General features: G+C 40.8%; 1 protein-coding gene across 1 annotated transcript in view; it reads left to right on the top strand.

Moving 5' to 3' along the window:
* tshz3b (teashirt zinc finger homeobox 3b) overlaps nt 1–19,172 on the top strand; it is a 39,714-nt gene that overhangs the window by 2,103 nt on the left and 18,439 nt on the right. The window contains exon 2 of the mRNA XM_051900358.1: nt 308–659. Within this exon, the coding sequence (XP_051756318.1) occupies nt 620–659 (40 nt within the window). The 5' untranslated portion in view covers nt 308–619. The remainder of the gene's footprint in view (nt 1–307; nt 660–19,172) is intronic.

Raw genomic sequence — 19,172 nt, 5'->3', positions numbered from 1 at the left:
TTGCACTCGTTTTTACGCTTTAAACAAAACATTAACTCAGATTGTCGATTTGATACACACCTATGTAAGTGTCAATCTTTGCATATCTATAGTGTTGTGTTTGTGAGCTGCTACTTTTACTATTCGAGTGTATTGGGGTTGGCTGCGGTAGGGAGAGAGAGAAAGAGAGAGAGAGAGAGACATATGCCTACCCACATGACATGAGCTAGCTAACCCATTCGAGATGGAAGGAGTTAATATGACAGTGCTTGATGTTTGCCTCTGTTTGCAGACTTTGAGTGACGCGATCATTTCGTTTTCCTTTAAGCTTGCCTGTTGCAGCTTCCAGCGCGGAGTGAGTGAGAATCGCACTGAGGCACGAGCGGTTTTTCTCCCCACTGTAACGGCTCGACTCTCCGTCATATCCAAAAGACGCGCGGGGGGAAAGAGAGAGAGGAAAGAGGGGGAAAATCCCGCTTCGTCTTCATCCTCTTCAGATCTTACCGTCTGATTTTTTTGGTTTGAAAACTGCCGATACATGTCAGGCGTGTGAAAGCGCCCCAGGTGCCGTGTATCAGAGCAGAAGCGGAGCAGCTCTCGGGATCTCAGGGGCTCCTGAAAAAAACCCTGAAAGAGAAACATGCCGCGGAGGAAACAGCAAGCGCCCCGGCGCTCGGCAGGTATGGTTCTTCTTCTTCTTCATTTGCTCCTCTTCACCTCTCTGTTTTTTTTTTTTTTCTTTCTCTTTTTGTGCTATTTTCATAGTAACGCTGAATATGTGTGTGTGCGCGTGTGTGTGAATGATCTGGAATTATCCACTGGTCCTTTACTTATAGCGGGATTTTGTGTATTCGAAAAAAGTTTTTTCTGTCTTTCCTTTTTTTTTTTCTTTTTTTTTTTTTTGAAAGTCTGTCGTTTTTATTAAGTTTATCATGTCAGTCTAGCAGATTATTTGAGGCCACATAGTGACATTTCCTCTAATCAGAGTAGTCAACTGACTGCACAATAACAATGTTTAACTTTATTCCCGTGAATCCTGACTATTTTACTTGCCTAGCCCCGTGCAGCTGAAGCTGAGCCGACTCTAAGTCTTTTGATTGTTCTCTGTTTTACACTCTCTTTCCTCGTAGGGCGTAGATATTGACTCCATGAATTAGAGATCTATAAAGAAGCGCAGGAAAAAAGGGCTTAGGTGTCAGCTGACTGTCATGACTCTCTTTGATGCTCGCCTTCGTTGTTTTGGGGGTTTTTGTGTGAAAACATTTGATCACAAAAAGCCAACTTTAATGTTATTATTATCATTTTTTTAATCACTCCTCTCCGTTTCTGGGAAAGACTCAAAAGATTATTTTGTAGCCGACGCACGAGGGGTCTAAGAAGAGCCTTTAATGGACAATTGCCATCTTTGATTTGACGGCTGATTGATTGCCTGTCATTCGGCTGCTCTTTGATCTATTCTTTCCTGATAAACATCAATAAATCACTCGCCATGGCAACGCCACAACCCCGTGACGTCATGTCTGCTCTGACAACCGCCCATTAAAACATCTTTAATTGCTGCTTTTCTACTTTTTTTTCACATAGGCCAGGGCACAAGGCCACATTTACTTCCACTGCTCAAAGACCTCTAATATGAGGAACACGAAAAGAAAACAGAGCGTTTAAATGATAGGCGACATCTAAATCTGTTTTGCTTTATTTTTAATGAACTGTCTAAAAATAACACGTCAACGGATACCTCGTGATATTTTGATTGTTAGTTGACAAATTTTCAACAAGGAAAAATGATGTAGTCAAAGAAACAAAAAATAGAAATCTGTCAGCTTAACTGTTGCTAATATCTTTTTAGGCCTACTGTAGCCGCATTTTAAAGCGGTGACTGATATTTTTGTCGTGTTAAAAACTAAAATACGTACGTCTTGTGATTTTTGAATCCTTGTCTAAACTTTACTGGGAGACACAAGAAGTCTTTGTTTATTCATGAATGAATTACACGCTGTTACTGTATGATACACGGCAAAATATTTACTGCTGAAACTTTCAGGTGAAGATCTTATCTAAATTAAAACAAGTAGACTACTGACAATCAGATTCAACAGTTGAGTGCAGTTCATAAGTACGTACGCGTAAGGCATATGCGTTATCATGCAAAGATCTGTACTATTTGATGGACACGATCAAAGCTGACTCTCTTGCACGCATACGAATATCACCAGAGCATGAAATACTCATGAACGGTCCAATAGAGGGCACACCTACAGTCCTACAAAAACACACACACATACACAAAACTAATAACCTAATCTGGAGACGGAAGAATGGTTTGCTCCATCAGTCTGACCCGTCAAAGCAACTTTGTTTCATATTTGATTTAATTGTCTCTCCTTTGACAGCCACATTCATCAATAGCTCTAATGGTCAATCAGAAGTTGGCAGAGTGAGTGCTCTCATTTTGTCCCCCTCCCCTCCTCTCCACTCCCAATACGATAGGCTTGTGCTTTACTTTATCAAAATGCTTTTGCCTAATGGACGCGCAGAGGTAGAGGGAAGGAGGGAGGAGGGGAACAAGGGTGACTGAGAAGCTTCTCATTTCAGAGGAGTGAGAGAGAGAAAAAATCAGGCATTTATGCCTTTGATGAGCGGATGAAGACAAATACGAAAGCAGACTGAGAGCCTTTTTTTCTCTCTTTAGACGAGGCAACTTCCTGTGATTTTTTTTTTTTTTTTTTTTTTTTTTTTAACTCCCTCTCTCCTTTCTTCAAACCAATGCCCCTCCCCTCCGTCTCTCCCTCTTCTTCTCACTCCATCCCTCCCTCCCTCCCAGCAGCCCTCACAGCTGCAAGTTATAAGGTTGACGACTGCACTGTGGCATACAAAGAGTGATGACAAATTGATTGCGCCGTCGTGATGGAAAGAGCAAAGGAAAGATGGCAGATGATGGGCCTTGATTAGGAACTTTGGGAAATCCAGTCCCCTGCAACCTTGAGCTTTGCATGAGAAAATTTCGCCCTCCCTCACATTTTCTGTCTCTTTCTCTTGCTCCCTCGTTCTGTCTCTCCCTTCCTCCCTCCTCCCACCAAGTCTGGAAGGCCCGCTCAGCCGTAGAAAAAGAAAAGTTGTTTTGCCAGCTTCATTAGTGTTCACCTAATTAGCTGTAAAGCTGATGGATTCCTGACAGGCCTAATGATTGGAGATGACAAGCTCCGCACACTGTCATCCAGCCCAATTAGGTTTGCAGCTAGTTTGATGTAATCAAGTTGATATTACACAGTCCTCCATGCCTTTAGTTGGTGCACTAACTTAATTTGCTGCTGCAGGTGACAAATGGGCCAGGGTACCTGGGTAATCATGTTGGCTGAAATAGAGCACTTTTAATGGTCAAGAGACTAAGAGCAATAATAGTGGCGAGGTGACAAAACAGAATCAAAAGGCGCAAAAAAATCGTGTTGTGAAGGTAACCGGGTGGAAGTGCGTCACAGGCTCTGCACCTTTGACGTGAATTTTTTTCCTTTTTTATAGTGGGGGAAATTGCCTGCTCTCCATTTGTTCAGTCTACTCTATCTATCTTTCTTTTTTAACAGACAGACACAGCACTCTCTGTCTAGTGAGGGTGATTCACCCCCCGCCAAAAAAAAAAAAAAAAAAAAACCACCCGTTTAGGCGCAGGCAATGCAGCGTACACACCATGTTTTTGTTCACAGGCTTCAAAGCTTTTGCCAGACCAAACATATCAATTGTTTTGGGGAGTCGAAGAGAACATCAAACTTTTTTCCCCCAGCTATCTCTTTGTCCGTCTCGGTTTTTAATATCAAAGTTAGCTACTAAAGCACACCATTGTTGGAAACATCCACGTGCCCTCAATACCGATGTGTCCAAACTACGGTCTCCATGTTGACATGTCTGTCTCGGCTCATAGTTTGGTGAAATGTAATCTCTGTACATGCATTTGAACCGAGCGGATTTGATGTATGAAGACAGATTGTGTTGATATTGGTCATTATGATAACGTTCATAGCGTGTTTAAAGTTAGTTTATCTCATCTGTGTTAGAATAAATGTTAACTCTCAGCATTGTGTTTAGAGCGGCTAAATATGATTTATAAAAATATTTGGGTTGTGACGAATGTAACGGAGGCTGCGCTGAGATGGATTGCAGTTGGGGAAAGGAGCTGATTTCTGTGATTTTGTGTGTGTTTGATTGATTGCAGACAGGGAGCAATGATTAATCAAACTCAATGCCTGTTCCGGCAAGGGTGTGGAGCATTGCATGCGTGAGATCATATGGGGAACACCGGTGGGCTCGTAAATACGGTCGTGTGCACATAATGAACACCAACACATGCTTATATGGAACACGTAGACACTAACGGGTTAGTTACGATTAGTATAGATAAAGAATATTGTAGTAGTTCGCGGTGTTGAAGTTTTGTACTGTCTGTGTGTGTGTGTGTGTGTGTGTGTGTGTGTGTGTGTGTGTGATGTCTTTTGACTTCTTTGCAAATTAAGAGTCGTCCACTTGGTTCAAGTTTTTTTTTTTTCTTCCCCTGCTGCAATTTAATTACTTAAATTATAATGAAACATCATGGTGACTTCATTATGTTAATTATCCTTATTAAAACCTAGTCATGATAATCATATGCATTATTAAGAAAAAGAAAATTATGTCATGTACACCACTGTCCGGAATTACATTCCTCTCCTCAAATGAATGGATTTTTTTTATTGTTTAATATATACAATTATTTAATTCAGAAAATGATTAATCAAAAGTTTGCATACTAATGCACGTCTAGATGGATAGAATTTTAATCTAGATGTTTTCCATGTAATGAGCGTAAGAATACAATCTTCACATCTAACAGGAGATCTAATTAAACATCACTTGCAGCTTTTGAGTATTTCTGTATCAAATTTTCTTTTCTAACAGCATTATGAATTAAGCACAGAAACACGTTTTGTTATAGCTTGATGGTCATTTTAGCAGGAGAGGGAACAGAATGCCTGTTGGATATATTGTTACACTGAAATTTCGTATTGTTGTAGTTGCAGATATTTCTTTGCTTTTATTTACACAGTAGCTGGAAAGAGAACTGCATTTGGCCCTGTGAAGGTGTTCCTTCAACAGTGTGTGTGTGTGTGTGTGTGTGTGTGTGTGTGTGTGTGTGTGTGAGTGTGTGTGGATTATGGGGCCTGAGTCTTCGTCCTCCTTGCATTGCTCTGGCCCAAACCCTGCGCTCCCAGGCAGCCAACTGACACTATGATTAGTTATGGCTGTCCTCCGCCTTTTTCACCGCAAGAAGTGAGCAACAATGAGAAGGGTTAAGAGCAGAAGAGGCGGGGAAAAAGCACAGGAACGAAGAGAAAGAGAGAGAAAGTACGAAGGAAAGAGGGATGGGGGTTAAGGGAAAAAACTGAATAACCTAACAGCCAAACAGAGTGAGAAAGATAGAGAGAGAAGGGAGGGAGGGGAAGTTCTCCTCCCTGTGGATCCACACCAGAGTTGATGGTTGATAAACAGAATTTTTTTCCTGAATCTTCCGTCATGGCTCCCATTAGCTTGACAGCTGTCAATTAGGGCTCCCTTGGTCTCGCGGGCTGCAGTTTATTGCAGGCGGTTGATGCTGTCATTTCCCTCACAGTTTCGCCTTGAGCGTTATCAGGAGCGTTCACACAGTCAATAGCTGATGCATCAGCACTTATTTCTTAAATTGGCTCACAAGGCTGCATCCTTCCCTCATTTTTTCCCCCTTTCTACCCCCTTACTGTCTCTCTCCTTCTCTGTTTCTCTCTCACTCTTCCTTTCTTTTCATCCCTTCTTTTCCAGAGATTGTTTGGTGAAGATATGACGATGAATGGTGACTGCAGCAGGGTTAATGAGAGTGCAGGGCGATTCCATTGTTTGTGTCTCGCTTTTACACACACTCCAGCTAGCAACTATTTTTGGAATCGATTTATCTGTTGATTATTTTTATGATTCATCTTGCACACTGCTCTTGTAAAGTAGTTATGCTACACATTGCGTGCAAAAATTGTTTACAATATAAAGGTTACAATATAAAGTGATTACACTGTTTGAAAGTGGCAGGATAGCTATATCTATCTATCTATCTATCTATCTATATATATATATATATATAATATATATATATATATATAATGAATTTTTGAAAATTATTTTTGCCGAAACATTCTGAACATATTCTGAACATAGTAATGTTGTTTTTCAAATAATAAAGTAATATAAGGGAAATTATTTTTAACTTTAATCCCATTAAAGTTAAAACAATAGTTATACTGTTTAAAATCCAGATGATTTCCCTCCCTTTCTTTTTCGCCAAGTGTGATTGACCTGAATGCAGACACGTTTAAATTTTTACACCGACAGTAGTTGCTCGCTTGCTGTTAGTACACATTGTTTTGCATTATAATATTATCATATAAAATGTAATGTATAAGTAATGTCTTTTTTTTTTTTTTTCAAGTGTTTCACTAATTTAAAGTGGCGTTGTTGATGGCAGTTCTCTGTGCACAATGCAAAGCCCCAACTAACTGATAATTACATTTGTTGTCAATTATTTTCATTATCTTTTATTTGATGAATTATAATTGTGCTAATAATTTTTTTTTTTTTAATGATGTTTAAGGGTTCAACGCATTGTAATGTGAAGCTTTAAATACTGTTAAAATATGTTGTTTGAAATATCTTTCTGCGTGGAATTCAGTGGACATTAAAAAAATAGATTAGCAATAGCATCTATTACGCTTTTGGTGTTTGTTAAATTTGACACACTGTGTAAATTTGCTTGCTGTCTTATGGGTTTATGATCTTGACTTTGATTTTATTCTGCTTAAATTAATCTATTTATCTTTAAGAATAACAGGAAAAAAGTGCATCATTCCAGTTTTGACTAGTCTGATTTTTGTTTTACCTACAGCTGAGAAAGTAATACAAATTGAAAATAAATTAAGCGTAACATTTAGACAAAACATTTTGAGTAGCTTATCTGCCATTTACACGTCAAAAGGTACAAGAAAAATAAACATGTCTAAATTGTTTATGTTCCCCATCGAGGTTTCTGTGTGTTTTGATTTGATGAAAAGTTTAAATAGTTTTAGTTCAGCTGGTTGTGTGCTGTAGTTTGTTGATGATTTCCTCTGTTGTTGAGAGAACTACATGCGCTGTGAAAGTTGAGCATGTTCTACAAAGCAGTTCCCACAGAGAGAATGACCACAGCAAGTGTTGATCAGATCCTTATGCTCATCTTCCTGATTCATGTTTATTTTATCGATCAACAATGAACACTGAACCCTGCCGATTATGCTGTGATTCCCAGAATACACCTCCAAATCTACTCCTTGTTTCACGCTGGCGATTGGTCAAGATTTTCGGCTGTGCTGCATGATTTGCTGCTACCGTGGCCCACACCTCTTCCGGTGGGGCGGAATCTGGGAGGAGACAGGAAATTAAGAGGGTTTCTGGGATCTACGTGTCTGGCTGTGGTAGACAGTTATTTTTACCCTGCCCAGTACTGTGAGGGATATTAGCTTAGCCTTGCACAGAGGTGGCACTGAGTATCACAGTACTAATGAATCATCCGGCCTGCGCTCTTTCCATATGCTTGAGTTGTCCCGCCTTCCCACTCTCTCTCTCTCACTCTGAGTGATACTGTAGTTCTTTGTGTGTGTATCTGCGAGGCCGGTCCACTCTGGCAGCTACACGCAACTATGAGTGTCCCAGTGTAGTCCAATGAAATATGGCCGCGTGGAAGTAATCCCTGTCATGTCGAAGAGGGATAGGGATGTGCTGAGGGAGGCTGAGAAAATGACACAGAGAGAGAGAGAGAGTTAGTTGGGGGCAGGGACTACAGTAAAGGTTTTGGCAGGGGGCTGGTTGTTGGTTTGGTTCAGAGTGTCACTTGAGTGTGTGTGTGTACGATTCCTTCACAGAAATGGCAGGGGTCTTGTCCCGCCGCTCGGCTTGTCTTGGCACCCTCCTCCTCTTTCTCTCCGAGCCTGAAAACTGACAGCCATCAGTCTTGCTCGGCTTTTTATCACGGTGTGTGCGTGTGACATGCAGGCTGCTTTTTGATGGCGGTGCCGGTGATGAAAGGCAGAGCAGCAGAGAATGAGAGCGAGAGAGGGGCCCTAGTAATCAGGGCCAGCCTGAGCTCTGACATCCTTCTCCGGCCTGACAGGCCTCTTCCTCCTTCTCTCCTCACTACCCAGACTGGAGGAAAGAGGGGAGGCCCTCAAACGCTCTCAAACTCCTTCTCTCTCATGTCCTGATCAGTCTCAGATGCTGGGAATTATCCCTCCTCCCTCCACGTTGTGTTTTATTTAATGAGGGCAGAGGAAGAAGAGGGGAATGCGGCGCACAGGGGTTGGGGATGTTGTTAACTCTGCAGGAGTCCCCGGTGCGGGTGTGTTTGTCCACGTCTGCGTCTGCGCAACCTTGGTGCACGTATATGAATGTTTATGTGTGGTGATGTGCGTTTTTCTTGAGTGTACTATCATGCTGGCATTTCCTTCCTGTGTGATGCCGCTATTTAATGTGTTCGTACGCATCGCCTGCTTGGGTTCGTCGTGCCGGTTCTTGGCAGAGGCAGGCAGGTGTGAGGGGCAGAGCGAGGGAGGGAGGCTGAGAGAGAGAGAGAGCAAGAGAGGAAGTCTGTTTTATTTTATACTGCGGGCCTGTTGCTAATTAATGTTTCTTGGTAGGATTCTGTCTGAGTTGAGTAATGTTTTTGATCTTTATGCCTGATAACTGCATACCTAATGAGATTTCAAAGCTTCTCGAGATGTGTGTGCGCTGCTCCCTGCAATTATTGACAGATGCCTTTTCTCCGCCATTGGGTTCGGCACCATAAATCCTCTGGCTGTAATGAGCTTGAGAAGTGCCACCCTGCCAGTGAGCTAATGAAAGAGAGAGAGAGAGAGAGAGAGAGAGAGAGGGTGGAGGGGGATCACGCTTCCTTGACACATTTTTTTCTTTAAATGCACTCTGCAGATGTCAGGCCCCCACTGCCAGTGTGTTAAAAAAGAAAAGAGCATGAGATAGAGGAAGGAAAAAGAGAAGACGATTTTTACAGTAAAGGAGGGGTGAGTTGAAGCCTGCCTTTGAGGAGACACGAGAAGGGATGAGTAGAGAGTTTCGGTTGGTTGGTCGGCGAGCCGTTTCGGGTTTCGGTCCTGTGCCGAGGTCGTTTGTCTGCCGTATGTAGTTTTTATTTGAAATAGTAGTCGCGTTGTTGCCGAAGTTGACTTTGATTGATACCCTTGCCCTCTCATACTACTCCGAGCCAGGTTTTTTTTTTTTTAGGACTTGTATGTTTCTTTCTCCTACATAGTTTTTTCCCCCCCCTTTCTTTCCTTCGTTGGCCTGTTTCCTCTTCCTTTTACTGCAAAAAAATAATGGACAGTATGAGAGAAAGAGAGTGAGATGGAGCAACAGACAGAAAAAAAAAAAAAAGCACAGCCGGCCTGTTCTCTGGCTCTCACACAGATACAACACTTCGACCTTTTTGATGCCGTCCTGAACCCGGATAGCGGGACCGAAAGAGTGAAAGAGAGCAAGAGAGAGAGGCACTCCATGCCAAACAGTCGATTTCCCCAGCTCCTCAGCACGGTCATATATCATGGACCCACCCTTCTCTCCTGACAAAATGACATGTGTCATTTATCAAACGGGCCCTTGCCAAGGAGCCCAGTGTTAGGGGCTGTCCCCCCCTCTGAGAATTGCCACTGCCTCCACTCCACCGAGGGGTCTGCACAGCCAGGGGAGGGGATGGTGGATGAGGGGGAGACACGGCCACTAACAATGCCACTCGAATCTTTCCGCAGAATCCCTCAGTTTTTATGTTTCTGAAGGTTTTTTTTAACGACACACTTACAAAAGTTTGTATTTATTGAGGTCACATGAAGTCTTAAGTTATATAAGTGAGCCTACATGTGTCCGACTCGTGAAGGCTGTGTCCGTGCGCACGTCTGGCTGTCAGGTATCAGTCAGAACCCAAATCCATTTTCTCCTACCCTCCCTCTTTCCCTCCTCCTGTCCCTCCTTCAGCCTCTCCAGGGGCCTGCATGAGTGAATCGGAGCTCTTTCGCTTTCCCATGATTCAAAGGAGCATTACTGAAGATGGATGCTCCTTAAAAAAAGAAATTGATGATGGATACGAGGCTGGCCATGTCATTCATCATTTTGAATATTATTTAGACTGGCCGTGTAAAGCTGTAACCTGAGCAGGGCTCAGAGAGAGAGAGAGAGAGAGGGAACAAGAGAGAGCTCGGAGCAGGACGTGGGCTTCCTCTGATGGATGGGCCGAGCTCTTGCACTGTTCGTTACCAGATACCAGAGGAGCCGCACTCCTTTGCTCACTCATTCACCCACTCACTACCCGTTTTTTTTTTTGCGCCTGAAAGGGCGCTTGAAAACAAAACTCAAAGTGTTTTTGTTTGTCATCACTGTGGCCCTGTAACCTAGGTAACCCTGACTTTTTTTCCGTTTTTGTTTTCCTCCCCCCAGCTCTGACATGTTTTTCATCGAGGTCGTAAAGTTTTGTCGACAGCCCCTCAGGAACGAGGTGACCATTGTCGTCATGGACGCTAAAAGAGCGGGAACAGCTGGGCTTCATTAGCAGGAAATGAAGCCGACCTTTAACGAAAGCAGAAAAAGAAACACATATCTGAACGCTCTAATCGCACGTGATCCTCCGCACCCGGCCCACGTTAATGAAAACATTTCTGTCATGTTTTCCTCCGTCCCTTTTGTGACTGTAAGATGAGATCTGTCCAAATCATATTTTCACAGTATCTATAAGCATCTGATAATTCGGTTAACGGTGCACTCTTGCTGTGTGCCTGCAGTTCACGGGCTGGTCAGATTCCTGTCGTCTCTGGCAGTGGCAGTTGAGCGCTCAACAATGCTTGATATATTTGTCCATTGTTGCGGTGGGGGGCTCTGCGACTGTCGACGTGAGATGCATCATGCTCTTGGACGCATTGAAATGGGTTTGATGAATTATTTTGCTTTGCAGTCTCATTGGATGTGGTGGGTGTACTTGGATTCATTGTTCTTGAATTTTCCAGCACCTAGAACGTGTCCCAACTCATGACAGGCTCCACCCTATGACGAGCGTTTGGGTTTCAGCAGTCTGCTTCTATAAAGCCCTTTGGGCTTCATCTTTCCCCTGAAAACCACACTTTTTTGAGCTGCACCCTTCTTAGGGAGGTTGAAAGCTCGGGTCAAACTGTTAAGAGAGTTTCAAACCCATTCCAGCGAGAGACAGAGAGAGAGAGCGCATGCGAAAAACATAGGGGCGTGAGGGAAAGCAAGAACAGGATAGAGAGAATAGGTTGTTTTGTTTTTGTATGCTCTATTTCTTCCCTTTCCTAGTACCCCTCTCTCCCTCCCTCACTCTCCCTCTCTCTCTTTTTTTCCAGTTTTATAGCAGGAGACATGATTTATTGTGGCCATCCATCTCTGGGTCTCATCCATCACCTCCTGGTTGCTAGGCAATCATGGCAGCAGCTGTTTGCTTTGACTCAGACAGAGGCACTGTCAATCAAGACGGGCAGGTGAAAAGCATTAGAAACACGCTATTGTCAGACGGAATAATTAATCAAAGGCAAGAAAGATAATTAAAAAGATATGACCCTTGCTAGCACTTGCTCAGGGTTGCCTGAGAAGAGAGTGAAGAGGAAAAAACGAGGGTAAGGAAGAGAGTGGAGCAGTAGGAAAGCACTGGCGTGTGGCATGTCCTCTCTCTCTCTCTCTCTCTTTTTAACTCAGTCTCACTCTCTCGACACGGTAAGAGAGTGGAGCAGAGGAAGATAAAGCTTACTCTCTCCGTCACTAGACCAGGTTGTAATTAATTAAAAAGAGATCGGAGGAGAAAGAGGGGAGAGAAATAATAAAAGGGCTGGCGGAGGAGATGAGAGTGAGTGAGGGGAAAGTGAGAGAGAGAGAGAGAGAGAGAGAGAGAGGAACCACATGAAAGGGTTGAGTACCTCGCTCTGATACGAGCAAATGCTACAAACGCGTACTTAAAAGTGTTCCTCTTCAAATCCATGTCGCTCGCTCTCCTGTGTGCCTCAGAGTGTGTGTCTGTGTGTGTGTGTATGTGCTGCGACTTTCCCACAAAGCCTCAGGCCTACACGGTGTGCCTTCTTTAACTCTAGCTTAAGATGTCTCTGTTGAAATGCGTGTGCTCACACACTTATAATCGCTAATGTTATTCTGATACAGCGAGAGACAGACAGCCCTACAGTTCAGAATAATGAGTGACCGCACATACGCTTTAGGTCAGTGACATGGTGCTGTTTTTAAATCCAAAAATACATTAAAATGAGTCCCACTTTATATTGCCTTTAACTACTATGTAATAACAATTAAATTAATCATTTTATACAGTGCACTTATTGTGTACGTACATGTTTTTGCGTTGCATTTATATTTTAAAAATACCTGTCTTTTACAGCTGTAATTCATTTCTGTAATAACATTTATAATTACACTGTTGACCCTCCCTTACATCTTAAACCACTCTTAAACCAGCCCATACCACCAACCTGCCCCTAACCTTACCCGTATCCCATCTCAATAGCAGCAAAAGTGTTTTGCAATACAACACGAACACAATAAGTTCATTGTACCAATTTTATTTTTATTTTTATTTTTTTTTTGAGATACAAGTACATAGTTAAAGACACCTAATATAAAGTGACCTTAAAATGCAATATATACATTTCTTTTTTTTAAATTAATGACTAATATGATGTGGATGCTTACATGTATTCAAGTTGTAAAATGAATGTTTTTATTATTTTTTTACTTGATAGTTGCACCGTAAATTTACATTTAATTTAATTTTGGCAAATGTGTTTTGGACTACATTGTGTGTGAGTGTGTGTGTGTTTTTTTTTTTTTTTTCTTTAAAGGTCATCAGTTCTATACTGTTGCAAAAATATTAACAATTAAAACCTATAGTCAAGTCAAGTCACCTTTATTTATATAGCACTTTTTACAGTGCAGATTGTTTCAAAGCAGCTTTACAGTTATAACAGGAAAATAATGCAACAACATTTGTTTTGGCTGTACGGCAGCTCTAGAAGAAAATAGTGTCATTGTTTAGTATTGATTAATTTCCGTAGTTTAGTTATTAAATAGTTATTAATTTAGTTAATTTATCTATACAGCAACTCTGGAGAAAACAGTGATGTCATCGTCCAGCTCAGATCAGTTCTCATTGGCCACGTATACACTGCAGCTAAATTTGGTTGTCAGTTCACCTTATAGTGCTTAATCGCGTTCTGTACACACACAGTTCAGTAAAATATGGGAGTGACAACTGCATTCTACAACTGAATTAACTCCCGAAAAATACAGGTAGTGACAACCGCATTTACAGAAATTCTATGCAGTGTGTACAGAAACCAAACTGAACAACTTGTTGTTAATGACATTTTTTAACGTGTATCAGAGATGTTTCTCTCTTCTGTATTTGCGGTGAAGAAATCACAGGGAAAGCAGCAGGAGCACTGAGTGTTGCCAGAACTTTCTAGAAAAAACAGCGAACAAGAACAAGCCCATGATAATCTGAAATAAATCCAAATGCGTTATGCTGAAAATAAGACCAAAATATTGCGACCCACGTCTGCTCACTTTAATAACTCCATAAACTCGATCGCTTTATAAGCCGAGCTTAAACAAGCTCAAAAACTCTTGAAATTAGTGAACATGGCAATACCGCGAGAACGTGCTCTGTGAAGAAGACTTTACAAGCATAAACAAAACACGACGCATCCGTCCACTCTGCTTTGTTTAAAATGGCTTTAAATAACGAGTATTTTGTCGCTGTAATATTAATTTGGTGACAATAACGGACCCCAAACACACGAGGTGCCAGAACGTTGCTATGGTTTCCAAGCTGTCAATCATCGAGTTTCGAGAGTGACTCGTGTTCCGTACATACATGTAACGATAATTTAGGGGATTCACTCCCGTATTTAAATGCAGTTGTCACTCCTGAAACTTACAGTGTGTATGTGGCCATACAATGGTGTCAAGATCAGTTGTATTGTTGTATATTAAGCATTCACATTAGGGTTGTCACAGTACCAAAATTTCACACGGTACCAATACCAGTAAAAGTTTGCGGTTCTCTGTACCAATTTTGGTACCAGAGCAAAAACTGTTGAAATAAGTATTTAAAAATTTTTTGACTTGTTTTGTCTTGTCAGTTGGTTATCACTGTCAATCTACGATTCAATCATGCATTTAAATGCAGTTGTCTGTCCACTTTGCAGTATACTTAGGAGCATGAAAAACTAAACTTGTATTCAGATTGTGAATGGGTAATAAACAGAAAGCAAGAGAAGAACCCTCCCTTTATAATCACTAAGTCTGTCAATCTCTAAAGCACAAGCTCACTGAATTCTGCACTCTGGCGAAAACTCCTGTTATAATAAAATAAAGCTTTATTAATTGTACAATGAATCTTTTATTTACTTTGTGATTACACTTTGTTGGTTATAATGAAAGGATTCGCAAGTGTGCGCCTCATGCGTTTTCAGCGGATTCTGACTAACTTACTAACTAGCACCTCTGATAGGCCATTGTGTTCACATGCTCAGTAGATATGATTGAGATTGCTCAAACAAACACGAACAAGAGTGATTGAAAGCAGTGTGTGTATATATATATATATATATATTTTTTTTTTTGTACCAGTAATGTCTATTCATTTGACAACCCTAGTTCACACTGTAGTCATTATTTAAAAAAAAAAAAAAAAATATATATATATATATATATAATTTTCATGCCATTAATTTGGGTTTGATAGAGGGCACAAGGTGTGTAAATATCTGCTGTTTGTGTGCTGCAAGTGGGATAATGTAGAGTCAGACGGTCAATTATACAGTTTAGCTGTTATTATGCAAAAATATCTGACCGCAGAATGCTTGCATTGACAGATCAGAATCAAGTATTCTGGAGAGCCATGTAATAATTTGCAGTAACATGGTGTGTGGAGTGTTTGTGCCCATGTCTCTGTTCACTTGGTTAGACAGCAGTGTCTCCTGCACCTACATGTCTCTGAGGTAATGTGAGGTCATGTTGCCTCTAGCAGCAGCTCTCCCATGGGCCTGTCTTTTTGTCTCTGTCTGTCTCTCTCTCTCGCTTTCTCCATCATTTCACTCTACGTACATAGATAAGACTCAGAACAGTGTGCTCACCACCCAAACCAAAGCGTTCTCCCAAATGTTACTTTAATATTAAAGTTCATTGTAAATTTCAGAATTCACACAGCAATCATCCTGCATATATCCGTCCGGCATTAGAATGGTGCTTTTCCCGCATGCTAGTTTAAACATGAGGGAGCGCCCGTGCTGTATGTTGTAAATAATGTTTGGTTAGTCATTATCAGATAAAAGAGTCGCTCTAATCTTCACACACAGGTGCAGACTGAGAGTCCAGTCAAAACACTGTAAAACGCATTCATAGACGTCACACTGACATGGTTTGCCCTTTGTATAATGGAGAAAAAAATAGCTTTACTGCACCGTACCACAAATATGCCTCAGATAGACACGACTACTCTCACACCTCCTCAACGTACCTTTCTGATAAAATTATAGAGATGGAAATGTCAAGGCTCTTAACTCAGTGTCTGTGAGAGCGTTAAGAGTTGTTTTTTTTCACAGGATGGTTGCTAAAAAAGGTGTTGTTCAGGCTATATCTGATTAGTGTTTGATATGTTTGACATGAAACTATTACTCTGCAGACTAATATGATGATGAGCCTTTCCTTTGATATTATGAAAACGGCTAGATATTTGGATGTGCCGTTTATAATGCGCTGTTTGTATATGTGACATTTGGTGGCCATTCCACATTATTTACATGAGAGTGACACAAAACATAATGTGAAAATGCAGAGCTGGACGTGCCCCAAAAAATGTAAACAAAGAAGAACTGTGAACATATGACACAAGTTGTTCAGAATACACTGAACTATCCGAAAATAGGCATTTCCCCATGGCTATTAAAATAAACAATTTCCCCCACTAGATTTCCTGTAAAAATAACTATATTGTGGTATATACTATTCTGATTTGAAATTACTCATTCCATGATAAAGGATTTTTATTCATAACTCTGTACTTTTTTTAGGCAGAGACGGAAGAGACGGTCTCGCAAAATAAACGCAGAATGAAATTTGAATGCTACTTTATGTCAGGACACTTCAGAATGTTTAAAATGTTTTCCTAGCATCCCTGCTCTGCTCTTGGTACATAATCAATCGTAAGTTCAGTCACTGGCTCTCAGTAAATGTGTAGCTAAATGGCTTATCAGCGTAATCTCTCTTCGCAGTTGCACTTGTGTCAAACATGGGTTTAAGTGATTTATTGAGTCGCTGTGAGGTTATATATTGACCTGGTCCTGGGTCAGTCCCTATAGCTGCTAGTTACGCTCTGAAGTCAAACATTACACTTACTCTCACGACTGATTGCTGATGCAGATTTTGTCTGCTCCAATACAGAGACCTAATTTGACAGCCCGTTAATGTTAAAAACAAATGCCTCTGAAACCAAATGGTTAAAATGTCCCCAGCCTGGTTAGCCGTGTACAACTGGATTGCTAATATAATCACACACACACACCCCAAAAAAAAAAAAAAAAAAATCACTTCAGGGGGCTGCTGTGGTATTTTTAGTCTTATTAACTTGCATACTTTTAGATATGGCCTCGAAGTCCCCTGCCATCATCTCTGAGCTGCAGATGGAAAAAAATAACATCTTAAAACCATAATTCTTTGTCCAAAAGTGGTTTTAAATAAATATAAATTATTCTTCTTCTTTTGTTATTATGCTACATTTTTGTTTTAAGAAATTAAGAAAATTAGTTTTATCATTATTAGTAGTAATAAACCAGTTTTTTTTTTTTTTTTTTTTAAATTTTAATTTTATTTATTTTTAGTTTCTAAATGTGATTGATTCTTATGCCGGTGACATATTTCTATATGCATATTTTATTCTGTACTATTACTTAACATATTTCTTATAAAATATATATTTTTATATAAGAAAAAAATAAAGAAATTAATGAGTGCAGTTTACTCCTCCCCTCTCCTGTGGCTGTCTGTGGCGCTTTTTGATGACACGGTCCACATCGCTCCTGCTGCGCGCTTGAGAGGATGTCCCTCTCCCGGCTGATAAGGCCCTCACTGTTTATGAATTCCTGTGGCTCGATCCAGTCACCCAACCCTGGAATTCAGTGGGGGGAAAGTTTGTGTGCCAGAGTGCGTTTCTGTGCTCCCAGCTGTGCGTGTAAAACCACAAATGTTATGACGCTGGCCGCCTTGGCTGCGTATCTTTACCGTAACGTGTTAAGTACACATATGCACATCTGAGCGAGAGGTATTTCAGTGTGTGTGTGTGTGAGAGAGTTTGTGGATGCAAAACGAAGGCTTTGAATAACTCAAAATAATTTTTGGCTGTGCAATTGAATTGCATACATGCTACACATGAGTGTAACAGTTGGGTAAGAGTGCTTACAGCTGTCCCACACTGTCCACACACACTCCCAAATCACTCTTTCAACATCCTAACACATTATTCATGCAAAAGTTTTTTATATATATATATATATATATATATATATATATATATATGTATATAGTGTGTGTCTGTGTGTGCACTAATATTATTATACGTTTATTATGTTTTATAGAGCTCACATTTGGATTCAGTATTAAAGCTGCTCTCAATTTTTCACTATTCCTCTGTTAGTTGTGTTTCTATTGTAGGCTAAGGGGGAAACAATCTGTTATACCTCTGGCTATGTTTTGTGTGTGTGTGTGTGTGTGTGTGTGTGTTTGGAGTGTTTTGGACTGCTGTGTGTTTGCTTATCTCTCCATCGTGACACAGGGAACTGCGCTACATTAATACCTGCGATAGGGACTGTCTGCCTCGCACCTCTCTACAATGCAGATAAGCTTCAGCTCTGGAGGATTATCAACAGAGCCTGCGCTCACACACACATACACACACATACACACATGCTTTATTTATTGTTTGGAGGTGCTGCAAGAAGGGAGAGTGTAGAAGTGGTAGTGGAAAAAAAATCATGAGACTAGGGAGAAGATGGTATCAAGCAAAAATTGGCAAACTTTGTAGTCTTTTTTTTTTTTTTTTTTATCTTCCCTGATACACACACATACTCACACAAAGATTTGTTCAGGAAGAAGGGAGTGTTCATGCTGTCTGTCTTTGTCTTGCAGGTTTTTTATTCCACTGGAGTGAAGGGCGGTGACATTTTTTGAAAGTTATCATGATAATGATACAATATGTGATCTTTACCGTTGGATTATTATGGCAAAACAAAATTTAAAATAATAATAATAATAATAAATAAATATTTTTAATCCATACATCAAAGGATAAACAGTTATCACACATGCTCTGATGTATCAAGCTAAGACGTTCATATGCAGGCAACTTCAGTTTGTTTCCAGCACGCGTCATATCCTGATCCTGCGCTTCCTGTCCTCCCTTTGCAGTCGTATACAATATAAAATGGCTAAACTAAAATTAATAAAAATGACTAAAGCCCTCTTAATCCGTAAAACTGGCCTTGAGTTGAGCAATCTCGATTCTTATTGTTGTTGGGGTTTTTTTGGGGGGTTTTTTTTTAGTTAGTTTGGCTTCCAAAGCAGGTGTTTCAGAACATCTGTGACATTTAGAGTTACTCATTCTCTCTGTAGGCGAGGGAGGTGCTGTGTGTTTGTGTGTGTACTGTTCTTGCCTTAGATTATTTCTGGAGAATTCACTGAATTTATGATTGTTTTTTATAAGGCGGCACTATGGTTCTTCGTAGCCATTCATAGTGTACAGCAGCGTTTGTGGTCCAGGTTATTGCAAGAAACGTGGTTTTTGTTTGTAGCCGTGAGTTGTGTGCAGTGTGTGTGTGTGTGTGTGTCGTATTGATTGTATTGTGGTGTTATTGTGAGGTTCATGGCCGTGGCGCAGTTCTCTTAGCTCCCCTGTGGAGTTCCATCCTGCAAACACAATGCTAGGTGGTAACTCTTCCTCATCCTTACTGCATTCACAACAGACACACTGATTAGCTTTTGTATGTGTTTGTTTGTGTGTGTGTGTGTGTGTGTGTGTGTGTGTGTGCACATTTTATCCACCG

This window comes from Ctenopharyngodon idella, chromosome 7 (genome assembly GCF_019924925.1).
Source record: "Ctenopharyngodon idella isolate HZGC_01 chromosome 7, HZGC01, whole genome shotgun sequence".
In the NCBI taxonomy this organism is placed as follows: Eukaryota; Metazoa; Chordata; class Actinopteri; order Cypriniformes; family Xenocyprididae; genus Ctenopharyngodon; species Ctenopharyngodon idella.
This window is presented reverse-complemented; position numbering and strand designations above follow the sequence as displayed.